This window comes from Melanerpes formicivorus, unplaced genomic scaffold (genome assembly GCF_026170545.1).
Source record: "Melanerpes formicivorus ecotype bairdi unplaced genomic scaffold, bMelFor1.0.p_v2 SCAF_10, whole genome shotgun sequence".
NCBI classification, from domain to species: Eukaryota; Metazoa; Chordata; class Aves; order Piciformes; family Picidae; genus Melanerpes; species Melanerpes formicivorus.
The window spans coordinates 18,037,493-18,063,818 of NW_027142362.1; the positions used below are offsets into that span (position 1 = coordinate 18,037,493).

At 39.6% G+C, this 26,326-nt stretch overlaps 1 protein-coding gene across 5 annotated transcripts in view; it reads right to left on the bottom strand.

Moving 5' to 3' along the window:
- Nucleotides 1-16,734: 16,734 nt before the first annotated feature.
- The window catches only part of OTUD7A (OTU deubiquitinase 7A), a 138,847-nt gene continuing 129,255 nt past the window's right edge, over nucleotides 16,735-26,326 (bottom strand). For 4 of the 5 annotated variants that reach the window (XM_068144007.1, XM_068144008.1, XM_068144006.1 and 1 more), the window contains one exon: nucleotides 16,735-24,506. In XM_068144007.1, coding sequence (XP_068000108.1) covers nucleotides 23,073-24,506 — 1,434 coding nt within the window. In that variant the 3' untranslated portion in view covers nucleotides 16,735-23,072. The remainder of the gene's footprint in view (nucleotides 24,507-26,326) is intronic. The other variant, XM_068144009.1, reaches the window with a different exon arrangement.

Genomic DNA, 26,326 nt, shown 5'->3' on the forward strand with positions numbered 1-26,326 from the left:
TGCCTTAAGTAAATAACCTAAACCATGAGGAAACACACTGGGTAACATTGCATTGCAAGATGGCATGGAATCTCGGAGGTATTTTGTCGTCACTCTTTCCAAGTTGTTAAGCTATCTGCACTGCCTCTTCAGTATGGGACCAACAGAATATTCAAATCAAACCACACTGACTTGAACAATTTTCTTTATTTTTTTCCTTGTTAAATGAACCATGGAATTAGCACAGCTGAACCAATTCCCAACGAAACTTTTATCAAGGTACTTACCTACTGTACAGCTGTATCCTTGCAAGACAATTTGGCTAAGACATAGTTTCTGTGTCCTCCTGCATCACAGTTGTGTTCATTGATTGAAGGAAGCAAAGTCATAAAGTATCTTCTGACTGGAAAAATAGAATAGGCATTAAAAGAAAATGTCCTTGTAGCTCAGCACTACTATGAGTTTCTCAAAAATCCACACACCAGCATAAAGTAAGGTGTTCTCAAGCTTCATGACAAAAAGGGAATCTTGGCTAGTTTTCACATATTGGACACTAGAACGTAGATTTTTGGTTTATATGGTAGAAATCATAGCAAAAGACCAGGAGCTTTGTGATGTACTGGAGACCTCACTGGCAGCAAATATACTTTCCTGGGTTTGGCTGGGTCTGATGGTGCATGTTATAAAAATTCAGGTTCTTTTGATTCTGGAATTTTGGGGAGTTTCTTGGTTTTACTGTACAAATGCAGTTAAGTGTAGCATGTTCAAAAGAAACTCTCTGTGCCAAGCCTGCCATTTGATATCAAATGATAGCCTCCAGATTCCAAATGAACATGTATCCTTACTTGCTGCTTTGCAGTGATCCAATTTTGCAAGTTTTTATTGTACTGTATATTAACTGTGAGAGGCTAATATAAATTTCCAAGTAGTTTCATAGGTACTCCTATAACATTTACATTATTCCTAATACTACGCATTCTATTAGTTCTACAGATAAATATTGAAGACAGGTTGAAGTGCAGGTATTTCAGTATTTTTCAGTTTCATATTCTCCAGATTTGACCACTAAAAAAAGAACCTTTCCCCCCATTATAAGTGGAAGTTGTGAGGCACAATTCTACTGTTTCATTTCACAGAAATGAAGGAACTTTGTAAGCTTTTTATGTCAGCCAACAAATATCCTTGAGTTCGTGTGATGAGTTTCTTAACCACTCCGAGTTAGGAGAAAGTCAGATCTGTGCCTCCATAGATTTCCTCTCTTTTTCTTTCTTTTTGTTTTGTTTTTGGTTTTTTAAATCTCATCTAGTGAGATATGTAATTTCAACAACTTGATACAATTCAGGTAATAGGAATTCACATTCCAATCATTTCTGTGAGTGCTAATAGCGCTCTTGTGCTGTAGTCAGTAAAGAGGCATTTAAGATACCTAGCTAAAGGAATTCTACAGGTCAGCTGTGTCTTGTTCACAGACTTTGAAACGAGTCATAAACACATTTCTCATTATCATTGTACTTTAAGTGGGGGCTGGACGAAAGGAGAACTAAGTATCATCAAAAATCATAGGCTTCATGTTGTATGTTCAGATCTTTTCCAACAAAAGTAGCAGTTGATTTGTAGCAAAGAAGTAATCACTCCAGTCTAACTAATTAAGGCATAATAATATAGCATGAATCAGAAGATGGATTATAAACAAATTGTATTAATAGCCTGGAGAAAGAATATTTGCACCAGGTTTTATTAGTACTGAGATTATGGGATATAGAGATTATGGGGCAACCTATTCTGAGTGACATGACCTATGTAATATTTAACTCAAACAGTAAGCTAAGGATTTTGTGTATATTCCTCATCTATTACTAATAGCTCTCCAAGTTTAAACAGAAAAATCCCCACTTGGTTCACAGTTAAATTTCCAGTTCAGCCAGTTCACCTAATGGCAATATAAATATCCAATATAGCTGCACTTTCAGGAAAGTCTCTGAAATTTCTTCTTGAAATTCTTCTTTTTTTCCTTACATCTTGGCTGTAAATACCTCAGAGTGTGTTGGGCTGACAGTCAGATTACTGTTTTAAAATCCTAGCTAGAGTTTCAAATATCTCCATTAAATGTTTAATACATGACATCTTAGGATAAAACAAAGAATTCCGAACCACTAGTAGTTTCCAAAACTGAATGTGAACAAGACTTCTCAGAATATTTTTGTATGGAAAGAGAGTGTGTGGATTTTTATAGCATCTGCTAGATGCTAGAAAAGAAGCAGAAGCACCAGCAATGTCATAAGCCTCCATTCTCATGATGGTTCCTCCTGGGTTTGCAGATATGAGAAGTCTGAACAGCTCAAATGATGTTTTGACATGTGGGTGCTTATCCAAACTAACCTCAGATTTTTACCTTTTTGTTGTTTTACCCTAAATGCATCCTCTGGCATAGAAACAAACAATGCACACTCAGGAAATACTGCTCCAGCAAGGTGCAGGTTTTGTTGCAGTCCTTCATTTGGAGGAGTGTGCACCTCTCCTTCAGCCTCTTCCACCTCTCCCCATGCAATCTGTTGAGGTGAATCCAACAAACTATAATACTATCCTGATTTTTTATTTCCTTTTCATTTCAGAATATATTAACAGGTTTATTAAAAAAGCCCTGAACATTTGTTTGTTTTTCTCCAGCCATGATTTTAGCTTCCTCTCTAAGAGTTGAGTTTATCTGCCTTGATACAGGAAGTGGGTGCAAGTTAGAATCATCACTGCCACTGCTCAACTGAAATGAAAGGCGCTCTTAGAGACCCCTTCCACTAACCTCATCTTGTGCAAAGGCCTGAAATGCACTAATGGCCAGATAAATTCAGTTTTCATCCTGCTTCTTAGGAAGCAGCTCTGGTAAACTCCTGGCAGACAGATGTTATTGTGAGAATTGTTTATATCTGCAATTTAGTTTTTCTTGCTTTTATCATATATGCATAGTATCTGTTTACATTATGTAACTGCAAAGGTATATATTTGTAACAAGTCGTCAGAAGCCTCTGTGTGATGGTAACATCTAATTCCTGTGTGCATTCTACCCTCTTTACTGCATTAACCCTTAGAGTAACTATGAGCTGTGGGAGCCTCTGCACACCTTTACAGCCTCATTACCCTCTATCCTCAGTGATTTACATGTTTCATGCAATCATGCAGTAAAAGGCTGTGTGAGGAGTGTACCTGTTTCAAGCTATTCACAAAGGCTTTCCTCCAGTTCTTTGCCAAGAGTTCTAAAACTTGTCCTGTGTGAAGTGCATTGTTGTTTTGGGGAAGATGATTTGAGAAGGAAGAACAAGGACTGAACTCTGCATACTTAAAGCTTGCCTTTTCATTTCCATCTGATTTACTAATTTCATCAGGTGATGCCTACAAACTGACTTTCAGGTGCTCTTTTATTTCATCACACCATCAGTTTGTGCATTGGGTGCTAACATACAGTCTGTCAGTGAATGGTATGGCGAACATCTGTATTTTTAACTCTTCTGGGGATAAAGCTATAGCCTTAGGCAGCAGAATTATGTTTGTTTACCCCAGAATATAGAATTCAAAAGCCCATCCACTGGTATATTTATATATATATGGATTTCTATAAGCATATACACATATATATAAATACCTCTACATATGTGTGTATATGTTATAGTATGTGCATGTGTGTATACATAAGCACACAACAGTGCATGTGTACTGCACACCAAATAATGAAGGGATGTCTACAGAGCAAAAATAGATATCCATTTCATTATAACCAGTGATGGGTCTCAACCAAAACCCCAGATCCAAACACCATTGCATTTGGAAAGTTTGAAGCTGTTTTTTGCGACTGGTGGTTGAGTTGCATCTCTGGTTACAGCTGCGTTCAGGGGGAGGCCTGCAGGCACCTGTGCTTTCTCACAAGCACATGCCTGTGTAGGGGACAGAGATTGTGTATGCCAGTAAGTGTGCACATGTTTACATACATACTCCCAGCTTTGGTGAACTGTAGTGGAACTGGTGCCATCTTCACTTGTACAGTTTTATCAGCAGCACATGAATGCTTCCATGGGTCACTTTTCAACTCTTTAAATCACTACATTGAAGTATTACAGTTGTACAGTTATATGTTCATCTATTCTTGCTCTGCTGTAACTTTTTATGTATTTTGTACTGCATAGATTATATATTGTGATAATGTCCTATGCAACAATAAAAATGGGAAGAAGCAAAGAGGAAGAAAATTAACAACTGTAAGATACCGTCTTAACTTGTTTGCATGGTTAGTGACGTTTACATTTTCCAAAATAAAACTTATAACTATGAAATATTTGCTTTATCTTCTCTGTGTAGCTGTTCAAATGCATCGGTTATTAATAACTCTGCTGCTAATTTCAGGCTTGGTATCTTGTTTGATAATATTTTGTTTCAATTTCACCCAGTGCTATTGCTTAATAGGATTTTTAAGTGTTTTTAATTATCAAGAAAGTTGCTGTGGTGTTTGTTTTGTATCGTCTCTTGAACTGGTATTTTAATGCTTGCATAGTGAAATTCCTTTCTCAAGGCTTGTCTGTGCTGTGCTTTTCTTTACAAGATGGTTATGGCATTAATATGCATGACTTAAAGCTCACAGTCAACCATCCTTTCCTACAAAACCCAGTTCTTTGCAAGTTTCCGGTATCATCTCCACAAGTGGCCAGTAATTCAGTCTCACAGCACCCTGAAATGTTCTTTCCTATTTTTGAAGATGAGGGAACTGAAACTCGAGTTTTGAGTGACTTTCTCGAAGACATGAGGCAATGGCAGATGAATGCCTTTACCACAGAATGTTAAGGGCTGGCAGGGACCTTGAAAGATCATCTAGTCCAACCCCCCTGCCAGAGCAGGATCAGCTATGCCAGATCACACAGGAATGCATCCAGGCAGGTTTTTAAAATCTCCAGAGAGGGAGACTCCACAACCCCCCTGGGCAGCCGGTTCCAGTGTTCTGTCACCCTCACAGAGAAAAATTTTTTCCTCATGTTTCCATGGAACTTCCTATGCCTCCCTCAACTTCTACCCATTGCCCCTTGTCCTGTCAGTGAGAAGAGCCTGCCTTCATGATTCTTTGAAAGTAGCAAGCGAGCCCCTGGAAGTTGTGTGTCCTCTGATGAATATCTGTCTATGGAACATTATGACTGATTGCAAAAAGAAAATAAAATTGAAAGCAGTGGATTGCTGTTGAAAGATGGCAGCTAAACTATCCCTACTAAGCTAGGGGCAGTAGTGGAAATCATTTTAAAATGAGTACACTTTCTTGTAAAGGGGTTGTGAAAAAAACTACTCAGAGCAGAAAACTTGGAGAGCCATTATCTTTAATAGCAGATCTCTCCTTGTGTTCACTGCAGTCTGAGCCCTCAGTGCTATTCATTTTCTCTGACCAGGGACCAGTTATCTTGTCCCTCTGTATGTATCTATGATCAACTGCTATTTTGTAACTCACACAGTGGAACCAGCTAAGTCACTGAAATGCCTAACTGTGCTAATGCAGTATTTAAGGGCTTGTTATCTGAGAATAACATTCTCTTTGCTCATGCAGTGGGCAGCCCTGATTGTTTATTAGCAAACCCTCACTGAAACGGAAGACAAAATGCTTCTGCACAGCAGAAAACCACAGGTTTGTTTCATTCTCTTCAACTAACATTAGCATGATGTGGTCTCTGCTTATTCTCAGTATCTGTGTTGTAACTTAGAAATCCCAGGCAGAGGACTCTCTAAAACATTCAGGTTGTGAGAATCCTCAGCTGAAAAACCTGGTAAATCATCTAATTGAAGTTCCCTTGCAGACCTGCCTGTTGCTGATGCTGGAGAAAGTTGATACAGGCTTTTGCTCCACTTTTCTTTGAAGGAACTTGTTTAAAGTGTATTGAAAGTACAGGTTGCACAACACTTCTAGGCACTGTTTGTGAAAATGGGTCTGAAGAGTACCATTTCTGAAGTTGTCCTACATGAATGATCTGCCTCAAGTTTGATAAGAGCAGTCAAAGATTGTTTTCTAAACTTTCTAGAAGAATGAAGAGAGAAAGAAATCCTTCTAAGAGCATATGCCTTTAAGTACAGTGTTATTGTCTTGGTACTGTAATGTTACACACCTCCTTACCAAGACACCCACACTTTGAGATGTGTATGTTAACACATTCTCACCTGCAAAAGAAACTTCTCTTGGGTTGCAAAATGTATGGGTTTCTGTTTTGCCTGTGGCTCAGCAATTGCCAGGAAATGTCTATAGACTTGGCTGTAATCCATCAGTCCAGGAGAGAACTGATAATACTGAAAGAATTAGGATGGGGTTTTTCTATTTACATTTACCTGTGTATCATTTGTGGCTTCAAAGTAGTCCACCTTAAGGTTCATTGCCCTAACCTTTTAAGAAACCACACCCATGGCATGTTTTGCTAGCTGACTGCAAGAGTAAAGTGACTTAAATATAAATAAACAGTCTACTGACAGAAAGAAAAGCAAGAGAAGATGGAGATTGAAATAAAAAAAATACAAAAAAAGGTGAGGATCATGAACTGAGCGGAGAGTTTGCAGCAGCTGACCAGGAGGACTCACACAACATCAGAATATGCATGGGGCTTCCTAAAGAATTTCAGAGCAAGCAAGCTAAGCAGCACCTCCAAAGATGACCAGAGACTGTATCATCTTTTCTAAGAGCAGTAGATCAGGGAGCTAAGTCAACAGTACTTCAAGCAGGCAAGTGCACATGTCTAGCTAGCTACAAGGCATTGTTGGCACAGCCAAGAGTATAAAAAGAGAGGGAAGGATTATTTTAACAGATTTCTCAACTTGTGCAGTGGACAAGGGAGTCTGGATGCATAGACTCTGAGCAGCAAGAGGGATGCAAAGGAATGCTGACTTTGGGAGCCAGATTTGTGCTTTGGTCAGTTCAGAACGAGATTACACTAAATGAGTCTGGGGGGGCGGGGGGGAAATAAATATAAGCAGCATAGTAAGAGGAATTAAATGAAAAAATGAAGGAAACAGATTAAAGGTACAATAAATGGGGAAGGTAAAGAGGGGAAGGTAAGCAGAGAAAAATGAGAAAGCAGTACAGGGTAGGGCAATTTTATGTAATCTTCTACAGAGCAAAAGGAAGGACTAAGGTGCAAAATCCAAAAGGGGTTCCAGGGGAAGGAGTAAGATAGCTCATGTGGTAGCATCCCCAAAAGATTTGAAGGTAAGCATGTCAGTGCATAATAAACAGAACTGTGCGTCTTTAAAAGACCAATGTTTGTCTTTTCCCATGCTTTCCTATTGTGGAAATAACTTTCTGAGTCATTTCTCTGATCCTGGAGACAAACTGAACAGACACAAAACATAACAAAACACAATAGCAACGGGAAGAGAGAAATTCCTCCCTCCTCCCACCACACACGCATTTTACATCAGCAGTCTGAACACACTCAGTGCCTCACGTGGGAGAGAAACAAGGTGAAGACCAACAACATCATTTGGTACACAGTTTTTGAATCAAGTTCAGCTTTTCCACCAGCTGAGAAGCTGCATAAACAGCTGAAACATGAAAACCACACTTCCCCAGTCCGTTACTTTAAAATCTCTTTTTGGTTAAAAGTCTTACCTTCCAGATTGTACACAGATGGGGAACTGAAAGCAGAATTTGCTAGCTTTTTAAAACTTCAAAGCTTTGCACTTCAAAGACTGTAAATTTTTCTCTCAAGCCTCATGCTCCACCCTCTGGGGAAAAAAATAAAAAGTCAGTTTGGGATTCTCTTTCAAAGTGCTGTGTTCACATGCTCACATACAACTAAAAACAACATCACAATTACAGTCTTCTCAGAAGGGAGTAATGAGATGGGCTCCAAACTCAGGATGTAGCAAGACTTCCTACACCTGAACACAGAATCACCACTGATCAAGAACTGAGTCCATTTTCTTTGCTTTTTCCTTTCACCTCCAATGCTATGCTGAGAACTATCTCAAGGCTTTGACATTACAGACGATAAGGCCCCATGAAGTTGCCAGCTTTACAGGTTTGGTTTCACATGCAACCTTTGTTGACTTCAGAAGCCATGAAACAAATCCCAGGCATTCCCACCCTGGGGCTGTGGTACAAACTGCCATTTGCGACCCACTGGGAATAGGGTTTGCAGCAACACTAGAACACGACAGGAAGAAGTAAGTTTTGTCAGCATTGCCACTTCTTCCTCCTCTGCCAGCCCTGCCCCCAGGTCACAGGGCCAGGGCTGAAGGAGACACCTGTGCTACCAATCAGCAGGTGTGGGCTGGCTGCTGAAGGTTGAGCAGGTTGGCAAGTCCCTCATGTTCTTCCCTGTGGGAGTGGAGTCACTTTCAGGGGCTGAGGGTTTTAAAGCAGCCACAGAAATCCCCAGATTTTGCAACTTTCCCCGAAGACAGAGTAAGGTACAGCTTCCCCTTAACATGCCCTCACAAGCAGCTGTACTGAAGAACTTGGGTGAGCAAATAAGAGGCAAGACCAGGAAATAGAAACCTTGTGTAGGGTGGGACTGCACAAACAAGACTGGGTGAATAAATCAGTCCTAGCTGTTGCCTTCCCTCTCAGAAACCTTCCATTAAGGCTCCATGGGATATTTTTGGACTCCACCTGTCTATTTTTAGGAGGGATAATTAATGCCAAAGGAAATAAGGGGGGAAAAAAAATATAATCCAGCTTTAACTCCAAGAATGAAAAACTTGGTATTCTCCACAAAATCACTATGATTAAGGAGGACTAAAAAGGAAGGGTTACATTTCAGGAGAAAAAATATGCTACAAGTTGCTGTAAAAATTATATGTTACATGGTGTTTGGTAGAGAGGGGAAGCATTTCAAGAAGACAGTGCTTCACCAATTAACTGTTACTGAACAGGAGCGAAGGCACAGCTGAATGTCCTGCTCTAAAATACAGCTGTACAAGCTGTGGTTTTGTGTAGCTCTCAGCCATGCTCGGGCTGCCAGCTCCTCTGCGTGTTGTGATCTGACTTTGGGAGGGGCTGACTGGGACTTTGAGAACAACTGACACAGGCTCTGCCCAGTTCTGTGCATGAAGTTATGCAGTAAGAGAAAAATCACAGCCAAATTACACAGCACCCTCGTGAGGTCCTTTAAAATAATCTGCCTGAAGTACAAGGCTAGAATGAGAAACCCCACCCTCTTGGATACAGGAGCTGAAACACGATGGAAAAAAGTGGGCAATGCTTTCAAAATCCAGCTGTTCTTTTACTGATAGCAACAGTTTAGATTCACATCCCTCAGAATTATGACACAGTTTTCAATCAGTGTTAATGTTACCAGGGCCTGTAGAAGAAAAAACCCTTTTCTTAGTCATCTGTGTGTTCACTTTCCCATCTCACGTCAGACAGTATCTGCTTCAGAGCAGAGCCCCCTTGCTTGCCTGCTCAGCGTCTTCTGCATGGCACCTTGCAATCAACACAGACACGAAGGGCATCTCTGCCCTCCTCCCTCCTGGCTCCCTAACTATCCAGCCACAGCCTGCGCTCACCATTACATACACAAATGTTCATACTTCAGGAGTCGCCTCATCTTAGGCTGAACCCAGCTTGAAAGTTCCTGACACTACAGGGAACACTTGTGTGAAATACCTAACAGCAGTGGAATGGCAGCAGCCAATAGTCAGTATCTAGAGCAGTCCTCCCTTAGGTGCCTCTAAAGAGTTGGCTCAGTTTGAGGAGCAGTGGAATGGCAGCAGCCAATAGTATCTAGTGCAGTCCTCCCTTAAGTGCCTCTAAAGAGTTGCCTCAGTTTTGGGGAGTATCATGGAGCCAGATTGGATGCTTACTCTCTCTGTACCAATGAATTTGCTTGCACCTCCTACCTGTCATACACAGGTAGGAACAGCAAGCAAACTCATTGGTATGGAGAGAGACATCTTTTTCTGGTCCAGCTATGGCAAATATATTCACATACTTGCTAATTACAATGTGTTACTAATTGGGTGCTATACTAGCCACTGCCATTTGCTCCACCTCCTTCCTACTCACTTCGATTCAACGATCGGGGCTTTATTATAACTGGCAGACAACATCTAATGTGTGGTACTTTACATGTTAACAAAATTTAAATATACCATGACTTACATTCTGCAGAGTCTTGCATAAGAGGTATGGATGCTTGGGTCTGCTTTCCTTTCATTCCACTCACTCCAACAGTGTTCAGCCTTTGTAGGCATCCTGAAGGTGATTTGCTGTAGAACGAAGAAAGTACATTCAGAATTATGCTGCACAGCACTAAGACACATGGCTTTTCTCTTCTGATGGTTCTGTGACCTTCTTGACTGAATAGAGTGACTTTTTCAGTGTACACAGATAGTATTTTCATCTTGCAAGTGTACAGTGGGCCACAATAGAGGGAGATCAGTAATCTATTCATCACCAGTTCAGGTAGCTGCCTTAGCTTTTGCAAAATCAATCAGATTTCTCTTGGTTCTTGTGCTGCATGTAGCCAGATGTTTGGACAAATGCTATGGTCACAGTAAAAATAATTGTAGGTTTGTTTATTTTTCATCTTAGATTCACAGCAGCTTGTGAGTATAGATTAGCTGTTCAGCAGTTTGTAAACTATTACTGTAGCCCTGTAAAGTCTTCTTTCTCCTTAAGTCTCCATCATCCCTCCTAAGAGACATGCAGCTGGCATGTCAGCTGCAGTTTTTACTGTGTTAGGATCCTTATGCCCCTCTGAGTTCTCCATTCTACCTACCTCTGGCCTGTTGGTGTTTTTTTGTCATTTTCAGATGTGAGCTATTTCCTTGCTTTTTATTAAGAAATCAAATTTTCACTATATTCTATTAAAAACAAGCAACTATCATCAGTTTTCTGCACAGTGGTATGTGATACTAACACAGCTTCCTCAATCCTCAAAGCAGGAGATCAGTAGATGCTTAACCGGTAACAGCTGTCCAAGGGCAACTACAGTGTAACTTAGTGCAGTAAGGAAGCCATCAGAGAAGGAGCTTCACCCCAAAGAGAGATGTTTGACAGGGTGACTCAAAAGGCTACCACTACTTACTAACAGTTGTTTTCCTCTTTAAAACTTTCCATAAGAGAGATCAGCAACCAGCACTAAAAAGTTCTTTTCCACATTTCTGGATTGAAATAATCATTGCTCTGAGCAAGCACACAGTGAAAAGGAAACCAATCTCCAGAACAAGCTGATAGCACCTGAATGGGCAGATTTTGGCCGTGATGCCAAACAGGGAGGCCAACCAATGCAAGGTTTCAACAAGTAAAGCCTTACATTGCTTTAATGTCTTTCCCCCAAGGAAGACTCACAATGTTTCTTGTCTGTAAATTCTGACTTTGTAAGCAAGTCTGCCCTACATTTTGCTGAAGTCGTTCTGGAGTTGATAAAGATCTAGAAACATTCAGGAATGTGATCATACTGAACAAATTGTGTGATTATTACCTTTAAGACAATATAAAAACATTGCACAAGAATGATTTCATATACCAGTGAAATAAAAGTAAAATAATTCCAGTACCAATCAGACAGACAGTTAAGCTGAATAATCAATGTCCTGGTATTTGAGAACAACATACCTAGAAACTAATGGCAGTACAGAAAACTCTAAAGCAAATGCATAGATTGGAGCAAGCCCATAACCTCCACTGAGGAGGATATGCTTAGTTTCTCTTCTGTACAGTATGTTTGCACCAGAAAGCTAGGAAATCCTAGGTAGGTTGGTATTTTTGATGGAAACCCTTGAGAGCTCCAGAATAGGCAGCCATGTTCATAGACTTTTTAATCTCCTCCTCAAACTATTTTACTGATTTATCAATTCAAATTCAAGATGATGTCAAACAGCAGCTACTGAATGTAAAGGTATGCTGTGAACACAGGCACAACAGCAGAATGGTTAATATGGACTTTGAATCAAGAATGGTAGATGAGTAGAATAAAAAAGGTATTACATTATAAAAAATAGGCCCTCTCATACCTTTTGAGAGTGCCTGAAAATATTTTAACTGATACATAATAATCAATTCACTATCAGTCACCAGGGGCAAGTGATTAATTAGCAGTATCAGAAGATGCAATGATTGCATATTAACTCAGAGTAATCTGTACTGTTCAGTTAACTGGGTACAAACCTATCAGGTGTGTTTGACACAGTCAGAATTCTCAGATGTTTAGGGAAAAAATCAACCACTTGGCTGTACTCACCAGATGGAGGATTCTAACTCAGGAAGCTTCAAAAAACACTAGTTCAAAGAGCAGCTGAATGACAGTTCCTTGTAGATCTTATGGCCAGAAAGACTAAAGACATCTTTGTGAATACAGTTAGAAAACAAACTTGTACCGAAACAGAGACACATTCTTATGTAAAATTCTTACATAGAATCTCATGCAGGGTTCTCAGGTAGAACCAGGGACTAATTTGGAAGAGAGGCTAATACAGTCTGCAGTAGAGTCTGCCTCAATTAGTTCCTGTTGGAGTTAGAGTGACTTTCACAAAAACCTTTCAGTCTAATTTAGGTATCCACAGATCAAGGGGCAGGTTAAAAGGCTGGAGGAGACTTGAAGCACAGGCATCCCAGGAACTGGAATGCGCCTTTGCAACTGCCTTGGAAAGCACAATCTGCTTAGCCCAACACAGTGAAGGTCAAGGGTACCATCACCCAAGGGTGCAAGCAGTGCAAAGGCAACAGACATCTCCTCTATCAGACCGATGTGCAATGGGATCCAAAAGCTGCAGTTACATAAATTCAGGTTAGAAACAAATGTCTTTTTAAAAAAAATGGCTATTTAACTGTCTGGAACAACTTACCACGTGTCAACACGACTTCTGCAGCACTCAGGAGTTCTCTAAGGAAATCCTGTATTTCAAAAATGGTTGTTTGACAGCTCTCCTATCTACTGCCTGATTACACATAGGCATAGAATTCCTGAGGATGGGAACAGCGACAATCACAGCCCAGCCTCTACTACAGCAGCATGGAGGGACCTGGTGCCTTTGGAGCCTAGGAACCAGGAGTACTCTGTAGAAACAAACGCTGAAGAGGCCAGCAGTGCCTGATGTTTGCCTTTTTCCTCAGACTGTCAGAGATACCCAATTTATACAAATTCATCTTGAAATCAAACTGAGTGGACTTCTTGGCAGCGGAAGAAAAGCTTGGGATTAGCCAGTTAACCCCCGCTCTGGTTTGTGGCAAGGTCCTTTTCTTTTCTAGGCTTCAGTGTTTCTTAGCATTACACTGAGGAGAGCACGCAAAGAGCACAAACAGGAATTCAAGCAAACGGGTACTTTAGAAATAAGTTAATTTTATTGAATAGGCATTATAGCTTCTCTCAGTTTCAAATAATGGAGAAGCCAGTTCACACAGATTACAGAGCTATCAGTTACTTTGAGTAATCTTTCATAAAAGAAAGAAATTAAATACAGTTCTGCTATAAAAAGTGCGACAGTTATAACTGGAAGTTTTTCAAAACAAAAGCAAGTTTTACTACCTATTGCAAAAATTGGTTTAGTGCTTTAATACTTTACAAAGTAACGATCCAACTGCTAAAAACAGCTCTTACACATCATCTTTGTCAAAGTATGGACCAGATTAAAAATGACATTTAAATTGAATCTGAATGAAAACTGCATGTAGAAAAGGTTCTCAAGAGCTCACACTTTTCACAACAAAAAAATATTCATTATCCTTTAATGTTAATTAATGCTCCTGTTTCTTTTTGAGCAATGGATTTAAACGTGATATGGCAGTTGGCTTACAAATGGTCAAGTGGTTTATATGCAGATGAAAGTGACTGCAACCAACCGCATCTTTAAACTATCAACAGTGATGGGAATGGGGGAAAAAAATTCACTCCTTTCACACGAGGTAAAACTTTTGGCATGAAAATGGTCAAACACAGAGAAACTGAAAAGTTACTTCAGCTTTAAATAAAATTTTGATTCATCTATTACACTGTTTATTGAAATCCTAACTCAACCTTTGCTAAAATAGTATAAATTTATAGAATACAGCAAGAAATTCAAACCCAGGCTTTGAAAAATGAGCAGGATGGTATGACTACCAAGAAGTTGAATCCTTAGCCAACAAAAATCAGTGAGACTTGCTGTATTCCTTATCAACATTCACTTAAGCCCCGGTGAGAGCCAACTGCTACCTTTCTTTGAAATATGGACTTCAAGTACAAATACATTTGTTGTATATCTCTGTGGTTTTAACAATGTTGAGTTTGCCAGGTTAGTAGGAAGAGTCACAGCATCTGTCCAAATTTTTTAGACATTTTCAGATAGAGTTGAACAGAGATCCTCAGTTAATGAGTAAATGAAATTCTATAAACTCAATAACAGAGTTCTTGTTCTTTAGACAGGCCACTTTCTATGCAAACTGAACTGAGAAAGCCCAACCTTCTTGACTGGAAAATCTACCACACGCTTTAAGAATAAAGATCTTTAGAATCTGTCTAAGGAAGTAGAAGATGAAAGGAAAAATGTTAGCAATAGCAAAAAATGATGTACAAACAATTTGAGGAGGGCATATTATGTGCTAGTAACAGTTAAGTCACGATGAATTAGCTACATATAACTTTGTGTTTATAATAATTTGGGCTGTTCCTCAAGATTTGCCTGTATGTAAGAGGCACTGGGCTTTATCAACACAGAAGTGTGTAACAATAACAAAAAAGTATACCCATTGGCAGAAATACAGGTAAACAGCATTGATATTTGCAATGTTTCTTTCAACTCCTTCCACACAAAAATGTTACTCACAAGAATCAATGAGAACGTATGAGGCTTTCCAAGGAGAACAAAGTATTTCAGCCAAAAACCAGTCAACCTCAAGGCATTATGTAAAGTTTGTAACACTATTTTACCCCTTAGAACCTGAATGCAAAATAAAGGTTTAGATGGTAAGAAACCAAGAGCTCTATGCAGATTTGGTGAACTGCTTCATGGCTGAATTGTGGTAAGACTGGCGTGTTACAAATGGAACAAGGTAGCAGGCTAAGAGCAATGGGCTTGGAAAAGACCCAAGTAACTGCTCCTCCCCAAGGAAAGAGCAAAATCTAATGCAGATCATTTGGAAAAAGTTTTATATGGAACTGTCAAGGCTGGCATGGAACACTGGTTGGGAACTCCTAGCTGTCTAGGTCCATGTAGATAACTCCATTCATCATTTAAGCTAGGCTCAAATCCTGTTTGTTCTCCTTGGCTCATGGTATATGAACAGAGATTGGTATCATGTACATGCAAAGCTCGGAGTGGCTCCAAGGGAAAAGCATTTTTTTGTACTGTACACACACAATGTGCATTATACAAAGACTATATTTACAGTACTCACAATCTTGAGCAAATAAACAATAAAATCATTGTTTAATTTCTGCTAGTATTAAAACATAAGTGCATATGACTTGCAAAGTTTAGAGACAAGAGCGCTTCTATCACACCCACATGGCTGTGTTTCACTTCATACCTGATTGCAAGCCCATTAAAAGGAGATGTAGGGCATTCTCCAAGCCTGAGATGCCTTGGTTTGCTGCTGTATCTCCTGCATATTGTAACAATAAGCATGGGGAAGAGGCTTTGCATTACTTAAATCTGGAGGCAAATGACAAGAAGGCAGCATTCCACTTCATCTCTACTGCAAACCTACTGTTCAGACACTGTGGGCCACAATAAACTGTACCTGCTTTAAAGGCAAGAATGGCCAGACTTACTCTTGTTTTGGCTAGGCTGGACATGGCTCTCAGGCTCCCAACACACTGTCAGGCATCATCAGGTGAAGTTTATGTGACAAGGGGTTCTAATTTTATTCTATGGCAAAGAAGTTACAAGGGATTTCCTTGAAAAGGGGGCTTTTACTGCTCAGCTTGTCCAAGAGGAAAAGTGTAACTCCTGTGTAATTCCATACATTTCAAGTTTATATTGATTTTGCATGTGAACAAAGGAAAAACGGGGTCACTATCACTCAGGTTTACTCTTTAACCAACCCCCTCCCTTTTAAAAACAAAACAAAACAAAACATCATTTTAAAGGGGCAAAATGAAAATGAAAGAGAAACTCACATACAAGAGTCAGGCACTGGTTCATATTTTTGCAATCTTGGATGTTTCTGCTACCACAGTAGAATTTGCTGTGTTTAAGGGAAGAAATTTTGGTATTTTTCTCTTCCTTCTTCCCCAATAGCAAACCTTGCAACAAAGTAAAAAGCTACATTAGATGCAGAGATGAGTGGTCAAACAACATCTCGCTATCTTCCCAGAACACAGGAAGATCTACACTAGCTACCGTTATCTATCTTTACTCCTATCTCCTTTTTTGACTAAGGTTTCCTGACACACTGATGCCTACCAAAGAATGACAATTTTTTAAAGAACAGATTTGTTTTTTAAGGATTAGAAATGATTCATATGAATATGCATACAGTTATAAGTAGACTGCAGTAGGCTGGGGTGTTTTTACAGTCACGGTTAAACGAGGAAGTGGGACAGAGGCTGCATCCAGTTAAGTGACTCTCAGTCCCCAGAGAGTCATAATTTTAAGGCTGTTTGGAACATGTTGGCTTTTACCCATATCACATGTTCCACAGTGCAAATGAGCATCAGCCATTTCAATTCTCTTGGTACAGTACATGCATTCAGGTAATGGGAGATAAAACAGCAATCAGAACAGCATATTCACTTGAGAGGAAAACCAACCAAACAAGACAGCAATCATGATACCCAAGAAAAAAAGAGGTCTTATGCTACCCCCCACCCCCACCCCTGGCCCCCAGTCAGTGGAATATACTAGTCCCCATTAAAATGCAACAGTTAAATGGACAATTATATGGTGTTTTGGTACAAGGCAAGTCTCTCCATATTCAAGCAATCTCTTTATTAACAAGCCCAGTTATTAGTTAACACATGGAAATTTGCTGAAGATAAAATGTCAATTCCAGTGTAGGCTAATAGGAAAAGCCCTGAATGCATGTTGGAGTAACATTCACTTGATTTGCTGAAATGTAGAAAGAGCTTTTGCTCCCACAGAAACCCGTGCTCACTTCACCTTAAAACCAGTCTACTTACTAGGTGAAACCTAGATGCAGAATCTTAACTAGGCATCCAAGTTTGAAAATTTTGGTTGCAGTACACACCTTGACAGCATTTCTTCAACCAACCAACCCCCACAAACTACACCACAGAAGTTAGGGCATTTTAGAAGCCACACCAACTCCTAACTTAACATATGCATTAGTCTGCAAAGTCTTTTTTTCACACACTTCATCAGTAATTGATATGTACAGTGCAAAGAACTAGGAAGAAATCCAATCTGAACACTTTAACCTGCAAGAAGCTAATGCATATTTAAGTACATGCTAGGACAGAATGTATCTGGCAATTAGAGCATGATACTTCTACAGTCTAGAGTGATCTTCTTCCCACAGATGCTAAATGATTGCACAGGTTATTAATGATCTATTTTAATTTGTAAGAAATAATAGATTTCTGATTCTGTTTTTAAAAAAAAGCCAAAGTAATCCTACTCCAGTGGATTCAGGGTGTGTTTTGAATGTCTCAAGTAATACCTGTGCACAAATAATTCATCTGGTAGGAGAACTTTCTAGATGTATGCTTAATCAGAAGCTGCTTATAAAAGTGGCCATTGGTAGAGACTGGAAGAGTGGAATTAAACAGGGAGGAATAGTGTTGTACCAAAATACATGAAGAAGAATTTAAAGCTTTTCAATGAAAACAAAACTGTATATTCACCTCACATTGGAGTTAGATGTGCACAACAGACAGAGCAGTCAGAAACAACAAATACATTTACAAAGCTTTCTTTTCACGGTTGATTTCCACCAGCATGTCTGAAAGTAACCTGCTAAAATAATGACCCTGTTTATAATAAAGGCAAAATATTGCTTTGTAGCATATTTTCAAAATAATATAAAAATAATTTCTATATTACAATTTAATCTTGGCTTGTAAAATTCCAAAATAATACAGCCTGAAGTCTGCAAACAGAACATATGTACAAACGCCTTTGTGTTGTTTCCCTCTCATTTTTTATCAATATAGTATTTTAGTCATACACAGTGGAAATTAATGTGCAAATTAAAATACATAGTAGTGTCTGTTAAGGAAATAATTCTATGCTATCTGCTGTTTGGAGATCCTCTGAATAAGCTGCCATACCCTAAAACAAATACTCTCCAAATAACACTGACAGAGACTTAAAATATACTAAGCTGAAAAGCCAACTACAATCAGCATCAGTTATTTTGCTTCTCTGGACCTATGTTTGAGATTATTGTGGTTTTTATGAACATATGGGTTCTTACCTGCTCAAAGCACTCCCAGTGTTACTAAGACCTTGCTCCCTTACGAGTTTGTACTTTACTTTCATGTTCAGCTTACAAGTATTTTGTATGTCCAAGAAGCACCTGGTTTAAGGCCTCCACTACAAACAGAAATCTGTCCACAAATTTCAGAGGACAGGAGATTTAGCCCAAAGTGGCCTAAGGCTTCCCTTTACTCCTCAGGGAAAACTCTCATCGATTTTCTCATTGGAAGAGCAATGCCAGGCAGCCTGAGGGCAACAAATATTGGTTAGTGGCTCAGGCCTTGATCCCACAAATGTTTATGCTTTTTCTTAACAGTTCTGTTAAGTTTCTGAAAATAAGCAGTCTCCTTGATGTCAGGGAGACTATTCATGTTGGTGAAGTTGAGCACCAGTGTAACTGTTTGCAGAATCAGAGTTAGAGGGCAGTATTTTGTCAGATCTGTGCTGTGCATTTTTTGATATCTACACATTCATCACACGAGAAGTAGAGTACCCTGAACTTCCCTGTATGGACAAGACTGCGATCGCCTCAGCAGACTGCTCTGACCTGCAGCCAAAGCCTGCACAAATCTGCATTAAGCATTCCCTCAGTGCTCCCTGTAGCACACAATACTGCTCACATCACAACTTCTGCAGTTGTAGAAGAGGACTGAAGGCTTGACCTGGCCTCTTTAGACTTACTGTGAAATAAGCAACACAAAGCTTTCCAAGTACAGCATCTTTGTTTTGCTGATCCTCTTTACATTACCTTTGACTTTGGAAGAAGGAACTTACTGCTAAGGAAAGCTGGGTCACACACTAAACTTCCATAAAGCTTAATGACCACAGTGCTTTAAAAGACAAAGTATCTGAAGTTACTTTTGGTAGTCTACACAACCTTCTTCTGAATGAGCTGCTTGTTAGTCATATGCTACAAATGATACCCACATCTGAAAAAAATACTTGTCAAGTCTAGCAATAGTTTATTGAGTCTTTATAAAGCATTCTAAATGGAGCTTTAATATAAAGTGTGACTGAAACCCATTATGTGTTACAGGCATCCTCTGTTACAAACAGACCTTTGTATGAGAGCTTATGAACAAGGTAAAAAAATTGCATAATAGGTTTAAGCCTTTTTTTAATTAGAAAAATTGAACACTCACACATAAAAAAAAAAGAAGTTAAAAAAAAAAAAATCCATCTTTCTCCAACCTAAATATTTCTTGGTGATTCCTGGATCTGTTCTGGGAAGGTGCAGCCTAGCCAGGATTTAATGTGTACTTTCAAAATCTGGGTAACAGTGATAACTGCAGAATCACTGCTCAGGAGAGCTGGGGGAAAAGCACATGCAGATGCAACAACATGCGTGACTATTGCAGCAATTTGATCTAAACCAAGAAATGAAGATGGTCCTCCAAAACCAAAGCTGATTTCTGCACATCCGGGACTAAGTGGTAACTGTAACAAGCTAGGGAAGGTATAGAGAGGGCAGATCAGGCACAGAAAAGGACTTGCTACATAAGCTTTCCATGTAAGGAAAAATAAACCACGATAGCAATCAAAGGTTAGCTGTTCAGTACAACAGAAGATTCTTCTCTCTAGCATCTAGTTAAGGAATGATGTGATTTCTTTCAGTGCTAGCTAATGCAACTCATGAGTAGTTGGGAATTCTCCCTGAAAAAAAAAAAAAGGCAGAAAATTTCATCTTACAGCTAGACTCTTCAGTGGGGCAATCACTTCCTCAGGAAGAGGCACTAATTCAGCATGGTTGGACTGTTTAAGACAAACTATGGTATCCTCTTTAGACAACTGCCAATAATAGCTCAGAAATAATATAACGTTAAAAAAGTGGCAGTATTAATTATCCAGGCAAAAAGGACACCACTAGGAAAAGATGGGTAGATTTTAAGTGGCAAATTATGCTGTAGACCTGCAACTTCTTTTCAGTATCAAATGCTAAGGGACAAGAGCATAGTGGGATAATTGAAGAGAATTCTAGAAGAAAACAAATTAACCAAAGATATACTAAGGAAAGGATTCTAGAGAAACAGGTACAACTAAAAAGTGTGGAAGTTTTCCAAAGTATTCAGTCAGTATTTCATCTAACAGATTTTACAATGAGCAATCCAGCAGGGGTTAAGTATTTATGGAAATATCTGAGTGACTTGAGCTTGACAGTGAACACTAACGTTGGGTATCCCATACACACAAGTCTGTTACTGTTCAGAAGATCAATTAATTTTTCAAAAGACTCTAACATACAGCTATGATGTATCTCATAACATAGAGCAAAGTAATTTATCTAAATGCTGACCAGCTGTAAACCACTCTTAGGTAAGTAGTGGAATCTTAAAAGTACTCCATAGAAACAATTCCTTTTGAAAATGGGAAACAGCAAATTCTCATGGTAATTCATTTTCATCTGTGCTGTTACTTTTGTTCCCCCACACTCAGAAAGGATACAACTGACTGAAATGCATGGGCTGGTGTAGTTTGCTGCTAAAGTAGTATTTCTTAAGCACAACTTTACAGAGAAGTAATTCTCAGAGTACAAAATAGCACTGTTACTCTAATGCTCTAAGAATTCTTAAATAGTTGGGTTTTGTTTGTTTTTCCCCAGAATTTTTATCCTGTCAGTTTTTTCAGTCTCAGTAACAAATGCTGCATTTTTTTCTAACATCATCTGGTTTGCTTTAGCATAATCTGTAATTGCAGATTTCTTTGGCAATGAGACCTTACACGTAATCACAACAAAAACACACTGCTTTACCAGCGTATGCAACTGGAGATGTGAGGTTTACAATGTGCTTACCTTAAGGACAGAAGTCACGTGGAGTTGTAACCCCTCACTGCACACACCAGAGCTTCCTTTTTATGAAGGAATGCAAACTCAGTAACATTCAGAGTATTCTCAGTATAGAAAGCACAGGTCTGGATTCATGCAACAGCTAACATGGCAAAGACTGTAACTGCTTAGGAGTGGCCAATGGACTGATTTTGAAATGATTCTTTAAACCTGCTATTCAGCAAAAGAAAGAAAAAGATATGGTCAATTTTAAGTATGTGCTCAGTTCCCCAAATTTCACTGGGACCTTAGCAAAAGCTTGTGTGCTTTTCCAGTATACGTCAGTGTAAGTTTGTGTATCTTGTTTCAGAGTACTTTAGGCTTGGCTTCAAGGTTATCTAAGATTAACTGTACACAAGTGAAATGGTGACACCCATGTCAAGAGTAAAAACTCAGCTATAGCACAGAAGAATCACAAAGACTCTTTGGCAAGGAATCTTTCCTGTGCTGGACAGAAAAGTGCTATTCTGTAATGAGTAATGCAGAAGTCATGTCCTGCACCTTTAGGTGGCAGAGTAAACAGTTGTGAGGGCAGTACTTCACTTAGTTGTGGAAAATGAACTCTTAAAAAAAAAAAAGAAAATCTGGGTAGACAGCAATCGAGCCATTGCTTGCTAGGCCAACAACACTAAAGATCTATTCATACTACATTATGCCAGTTGATGGGAGAGGGGTGCAAAACCAGCAAGTACTGTATTCAGGAAAACTTCTTAATGCCTTACCTCTGCTGTGACAGCATTTGCTGTGTCTGCTTTACAAAAAGGTTTCTATGAGCAAAGCTTCATTTTCAAAAGTATTGCAAATTCTTAGGTAAATATTTGGATATCAGACTTGTGCAAATCTGTGCTAGGAGTTGCCATTCATACTGGAGGTATTTTATAGCCACGTTGGAACCTCCTGGTGGGTACGTAACTCACTCCAGGAGAAGACTCAAAACCAGGCAAAGCCAACAGTCTGCAGGATGGGCTCAGAAGCTATTATGTTTGCAATAACTATCACTTAATAATGTTGAGAAAGGAATAAATAAATAATGATTACATCCATGCAATGGCTAAGGGATCAACTGAAGCAACACATTTGTTTTGACAAGCAGTTCATTCAGCTTTGACACGATCCTAAATTTCCTAGCAGGTGGCCAAATTTTCCAAATTAATACCATTTGAAATTTTATTTTGCCATTTCTCTCCATGATAACAGCAACGAAAAAGCTACTGAAATTCAGGTGATGTGAAGTCTTGCAAGTCATAAAGTAGTTTTCTATAAAACCTGTTTAAAAATTCAGTACAAATAAAAGTGGCTCACATCTACTTTTTATGGAAAATAACTGGTAAGGACTTAAAATTCCAAAGAGCTACAGCCCTCATGAATTCAGACCTTTCATTCCCATTTTCCCAGGCTAATTCAATTTCAGACTGAAGTGAGTACAAATATTAGTTGCAATGCAATATGCTGCCATGTTAAAAATGTGCAGTATGCAAAAAATCACTACCCTCCTGAAAAGAAAAGGCTACGAAAAGTTTAGGTTTCACTGAGGAAAAAATACTTTCATAATAGCTATAGAGTTTCAAATGTCTGCAAGACAGATACTATCCTACTACAACACCACAGCTCTGGTATTATGACTTTCCCCTATCATTCTACTACCTGAGTGATGTCAGTGTAAATTCAGGCACCATTAGTAAATTTTTGACCAAACATATACACAGCACTGACAAAGGAGTAAACAACCCTTCAGCTTACCAGTATGTGTAAAAAAGACACTGACAAAATGGAAAATTATATAATTTTTTTTTTATGATAAATTAATCCTGTCGTTTCCTCATTGCCCCGGAAAAGCCAAAAGCTAGACACTATTTACTCATCAATCCTTTATTCTTTCTTTAAGGATTCCTTTTACTGCAATTCAACACTGTTTACTTTGAATGTAAGAAAATGGTAAAACTAAGTAGTCATGGAAGAATCCTCAATGCCTGTGTCCCTTGCTTTCCCTCTCCCTGCGCTTTAACTCTTCTTTGTAGCAGTATGAACAGTAATTGTCAGTCTCAGGACGACCATAAAAGGAACAGTTCTCCTTCTTACAGCGGTTCTGCTGGATGGAATATATTGGGCAAACTGTGCTTCTGCCTTGGTTTTTATCATTGTTCAACCAGGTCTGAGGAGCATCCTCATCAGCATATTCTAAGCAGTCTCTAATATCACCAGTATTGAATCCATTTGTGTATGTCTGCGACTTGTGTTCAGTAGGCATGGCATAGCTCAGCGATTCCACCGTGTTCACTGTACGGATGCCAGAGATCCGGGCTGGGCTATAGCTCTGAGAAGACAGTGATCTGTTTTGTTGAGGATAGGTGGCACAAGTTTTTAAGGTGCCAACTACTGGCTTGTAGGTATCATCTTGGAAGCTCGATGGCTTGGAGTTGACATCATGCAAATGGATGACGCTTTGCCTTTGAACAGGTGGCGTATGGCTATAGTGGGCAGATACTGGAATGGGTCCGCTTTTCTTAGCACCATTACTAGGTGAAGAAAATGACCCAGGAGTGGGACTAGTGCGGTCTTTAAATTTTAAAACCAGCTGAGTTGTATGGCTTTGTGGCAAGATGGGTGATGCCCTGTCCTGAGGAGATGTTTCTAATTTTTCTTTTGAGTACGCTTCTGACTCAAGTTTCCTACTAGATGACCCATTCAGTGCAGCCTTCTTTTCAGCATCCTTTCTTTTCTGTTCCTGTTCTGCATTGAAACGCTCCTGTGCACTGGTCAAGTAATAGCCTATCATCTCCTCATGGAACTGATGCCTGTGACTGGTCAGCAGAAGGCCAGCAAAAATAAACTTGCGTTCACCCTGCATAGCAGCTCTCAAAATATTTAGGCTGAGTTTCACGTCAGTGCTGTACTTCCATGGGTCAGACTGCTTGTCAGAGAAGGATTTGGTGTTCATCTTTTCAGTAGGTGAGTTGCTAGCTCTGTCAGTTGGTGATGGAGTGGTCTTTTCAGATGGAGAAGTGCTAGCAGATTGTCCAGATTCCTCTTTGCTCCCTTTTCGAGACTTAGACTTCTTCTCTTTGACTTTCTCTACTGTGTCACCGTTTTTCCCATTCCCTGAATTGGCTCTGCTCATTTTGCCATGTACCAGGCCTCCAAGACCACCCATATTCTTTTTCAATTTAATTCCCAAGGTTTTACTGAGGCTTCCTATTTTATTGGCAACTGAATCCGTCCTGGTTTTGTCTTTATCTTTCCTCTGTTTGTCCTTTTCTTTTTCTTTACTGCTTTTGCCATTATTGCCATTGGAATTACTACAGATGGAATCTCGGTCCGAGTCCATTGAGTCAGCCAGAGACTGAACGTCTTCCCCGGCTGAAGCCGTAGGGGATTCTGGTTGAGCCAAAGGGGCCTGCTATGGAAAAGTAATTACAATTAGATACAGCAAAATCAGTTTCATACAGGCACTTGGTGCAAAGCAAACAAACAAACAAACAAATCCAACATGGATTTTGACGTTGATTTTCAATGTACTTTTAATTAATGCACTGATACTTTAGAGTGGCTTCTTCACCAAATAAAGCTTGTCTGGCTGACTATGTATTTTGCTTGTTCCTACAGCAGCTTTTGGCTCATGTCAAGCACATTTGTAGAACAGAGGTCAGTCATTCAGAGGTTCTGTGAAAATCAGTGTCTGAATAATGGAGAGATGCGAGTGAGTGCTCCTGTTGAAGCGGAGGCTGCAGCACAGCCTCCCTGCTTATGCTGACCAGCTGGGTGGCTGGCCAGCACAGAGATCAGCCCTTCAGCAGGAAGCCTTTGCAATGCAGACTGTCTCTCAGCCAGGGGGAAGACAGCGAACAGGGAAAGAGGCTGGTAACACTGATGGAAGAGAAATGAGGCCCTGCTGAAAGCTGTGAGGGGAGTGCAGCACACAAACCTGCAGGTAGCTACATTTCAAAATTCATTATGTTCAAAGCCAAACTTATTTAAAGGGATTTCTTCATTGGCTGGGTCTCTGGTGCATGAAAATCAAAAGGTACCATAGCTAAACATCCTGCCTGAAATATTAAACATTAAACTTTGGCAAGCAGACTGAGGGATACAATGAGATGTATTCATTCTTATTGGAAATACAACATAGACAAAACTAGTGCCAGAAGTCTGGGTTGCAATTTATGTGTTAGGTAAAGTGATAAAACATCTATCTTGAAAATGCAATGTTGAAGAGCTTAGGATACTTTCAAATGCAGATCTGTGAATTTACTCCTGCTTTCAGGCACCATAAACCTAAAATCTACCAGAAATAAATATGGAACATTTAACTAACCAGGATGCAGAAAAAAAAACCCAAACAAAAACCCCTGGTCTGGAGATGTACACACTTCCATTACAGAAATGCATGCCTGCTTCTTGTCTCTGGCTGCTTAGATGTTCTCCGTCTCTCTGAAATCCTGGAGCACCCCACCACCCAGTCAGGAGCAGAGCTGTTGTCCCCATTTGGCAAAGGAGGAAATGAGTGTGAAAGTGACCTGACCATGCTCATGTGGCAAGTGTGAAGCAAGAAAGGTAACCCAGGTCATACATGTTTCAGGCTCACAGCTTACAACCAGAGGACCATTTTTTGCCTGTCCTTTTTTTGATGTGGTAGCTACCACCGTAGAAACTGCAGAAAAATGGATTTTTCCCTTCTTGCAGCTTGTTAAATGCTTTTTCCTTTTATGTTCTGTTCCTCCTTTCAAATCCCATCTGTGTAGGCTGTCTAAATCACCTTCATCCTCTCCTAGCAACCTTTTGCCTCCAGACTAACCCCTCAATCCTATTCAGTGCAATTTGCAGAGTAATTTGCAGCTGACTAGGTGCCAGCTGGGCATGGTTCTAAAATAGCTTTCTGAAAGAACCAGGCTCCAGTTCAGCACCAGTCTGTGGCCTTTTGTCAGCCACTAAACCAGGATCTGTCCAGGGGTGCAAATGTATTCTTAGAAAGTGAAAGGACTTGGGATCCAGTGACCTAACAGTGGCTTTAGGAGAGCAGGCCAAAGTTCTGATCAAATAGGGAGAAAAGGTCTGGTTTAAGGTTTTTCTGAACTACATAGACTACTCAAATAAGTAACAGAAAGATTAAGCTAGGAAACACACTTCAGAACAGAGCATGCGTTGCAAAAAATATACAAACAATCATGTTATTAAAACAAATAACTGGAAAAATCTACAAGCCTGACTGCGATGATAATG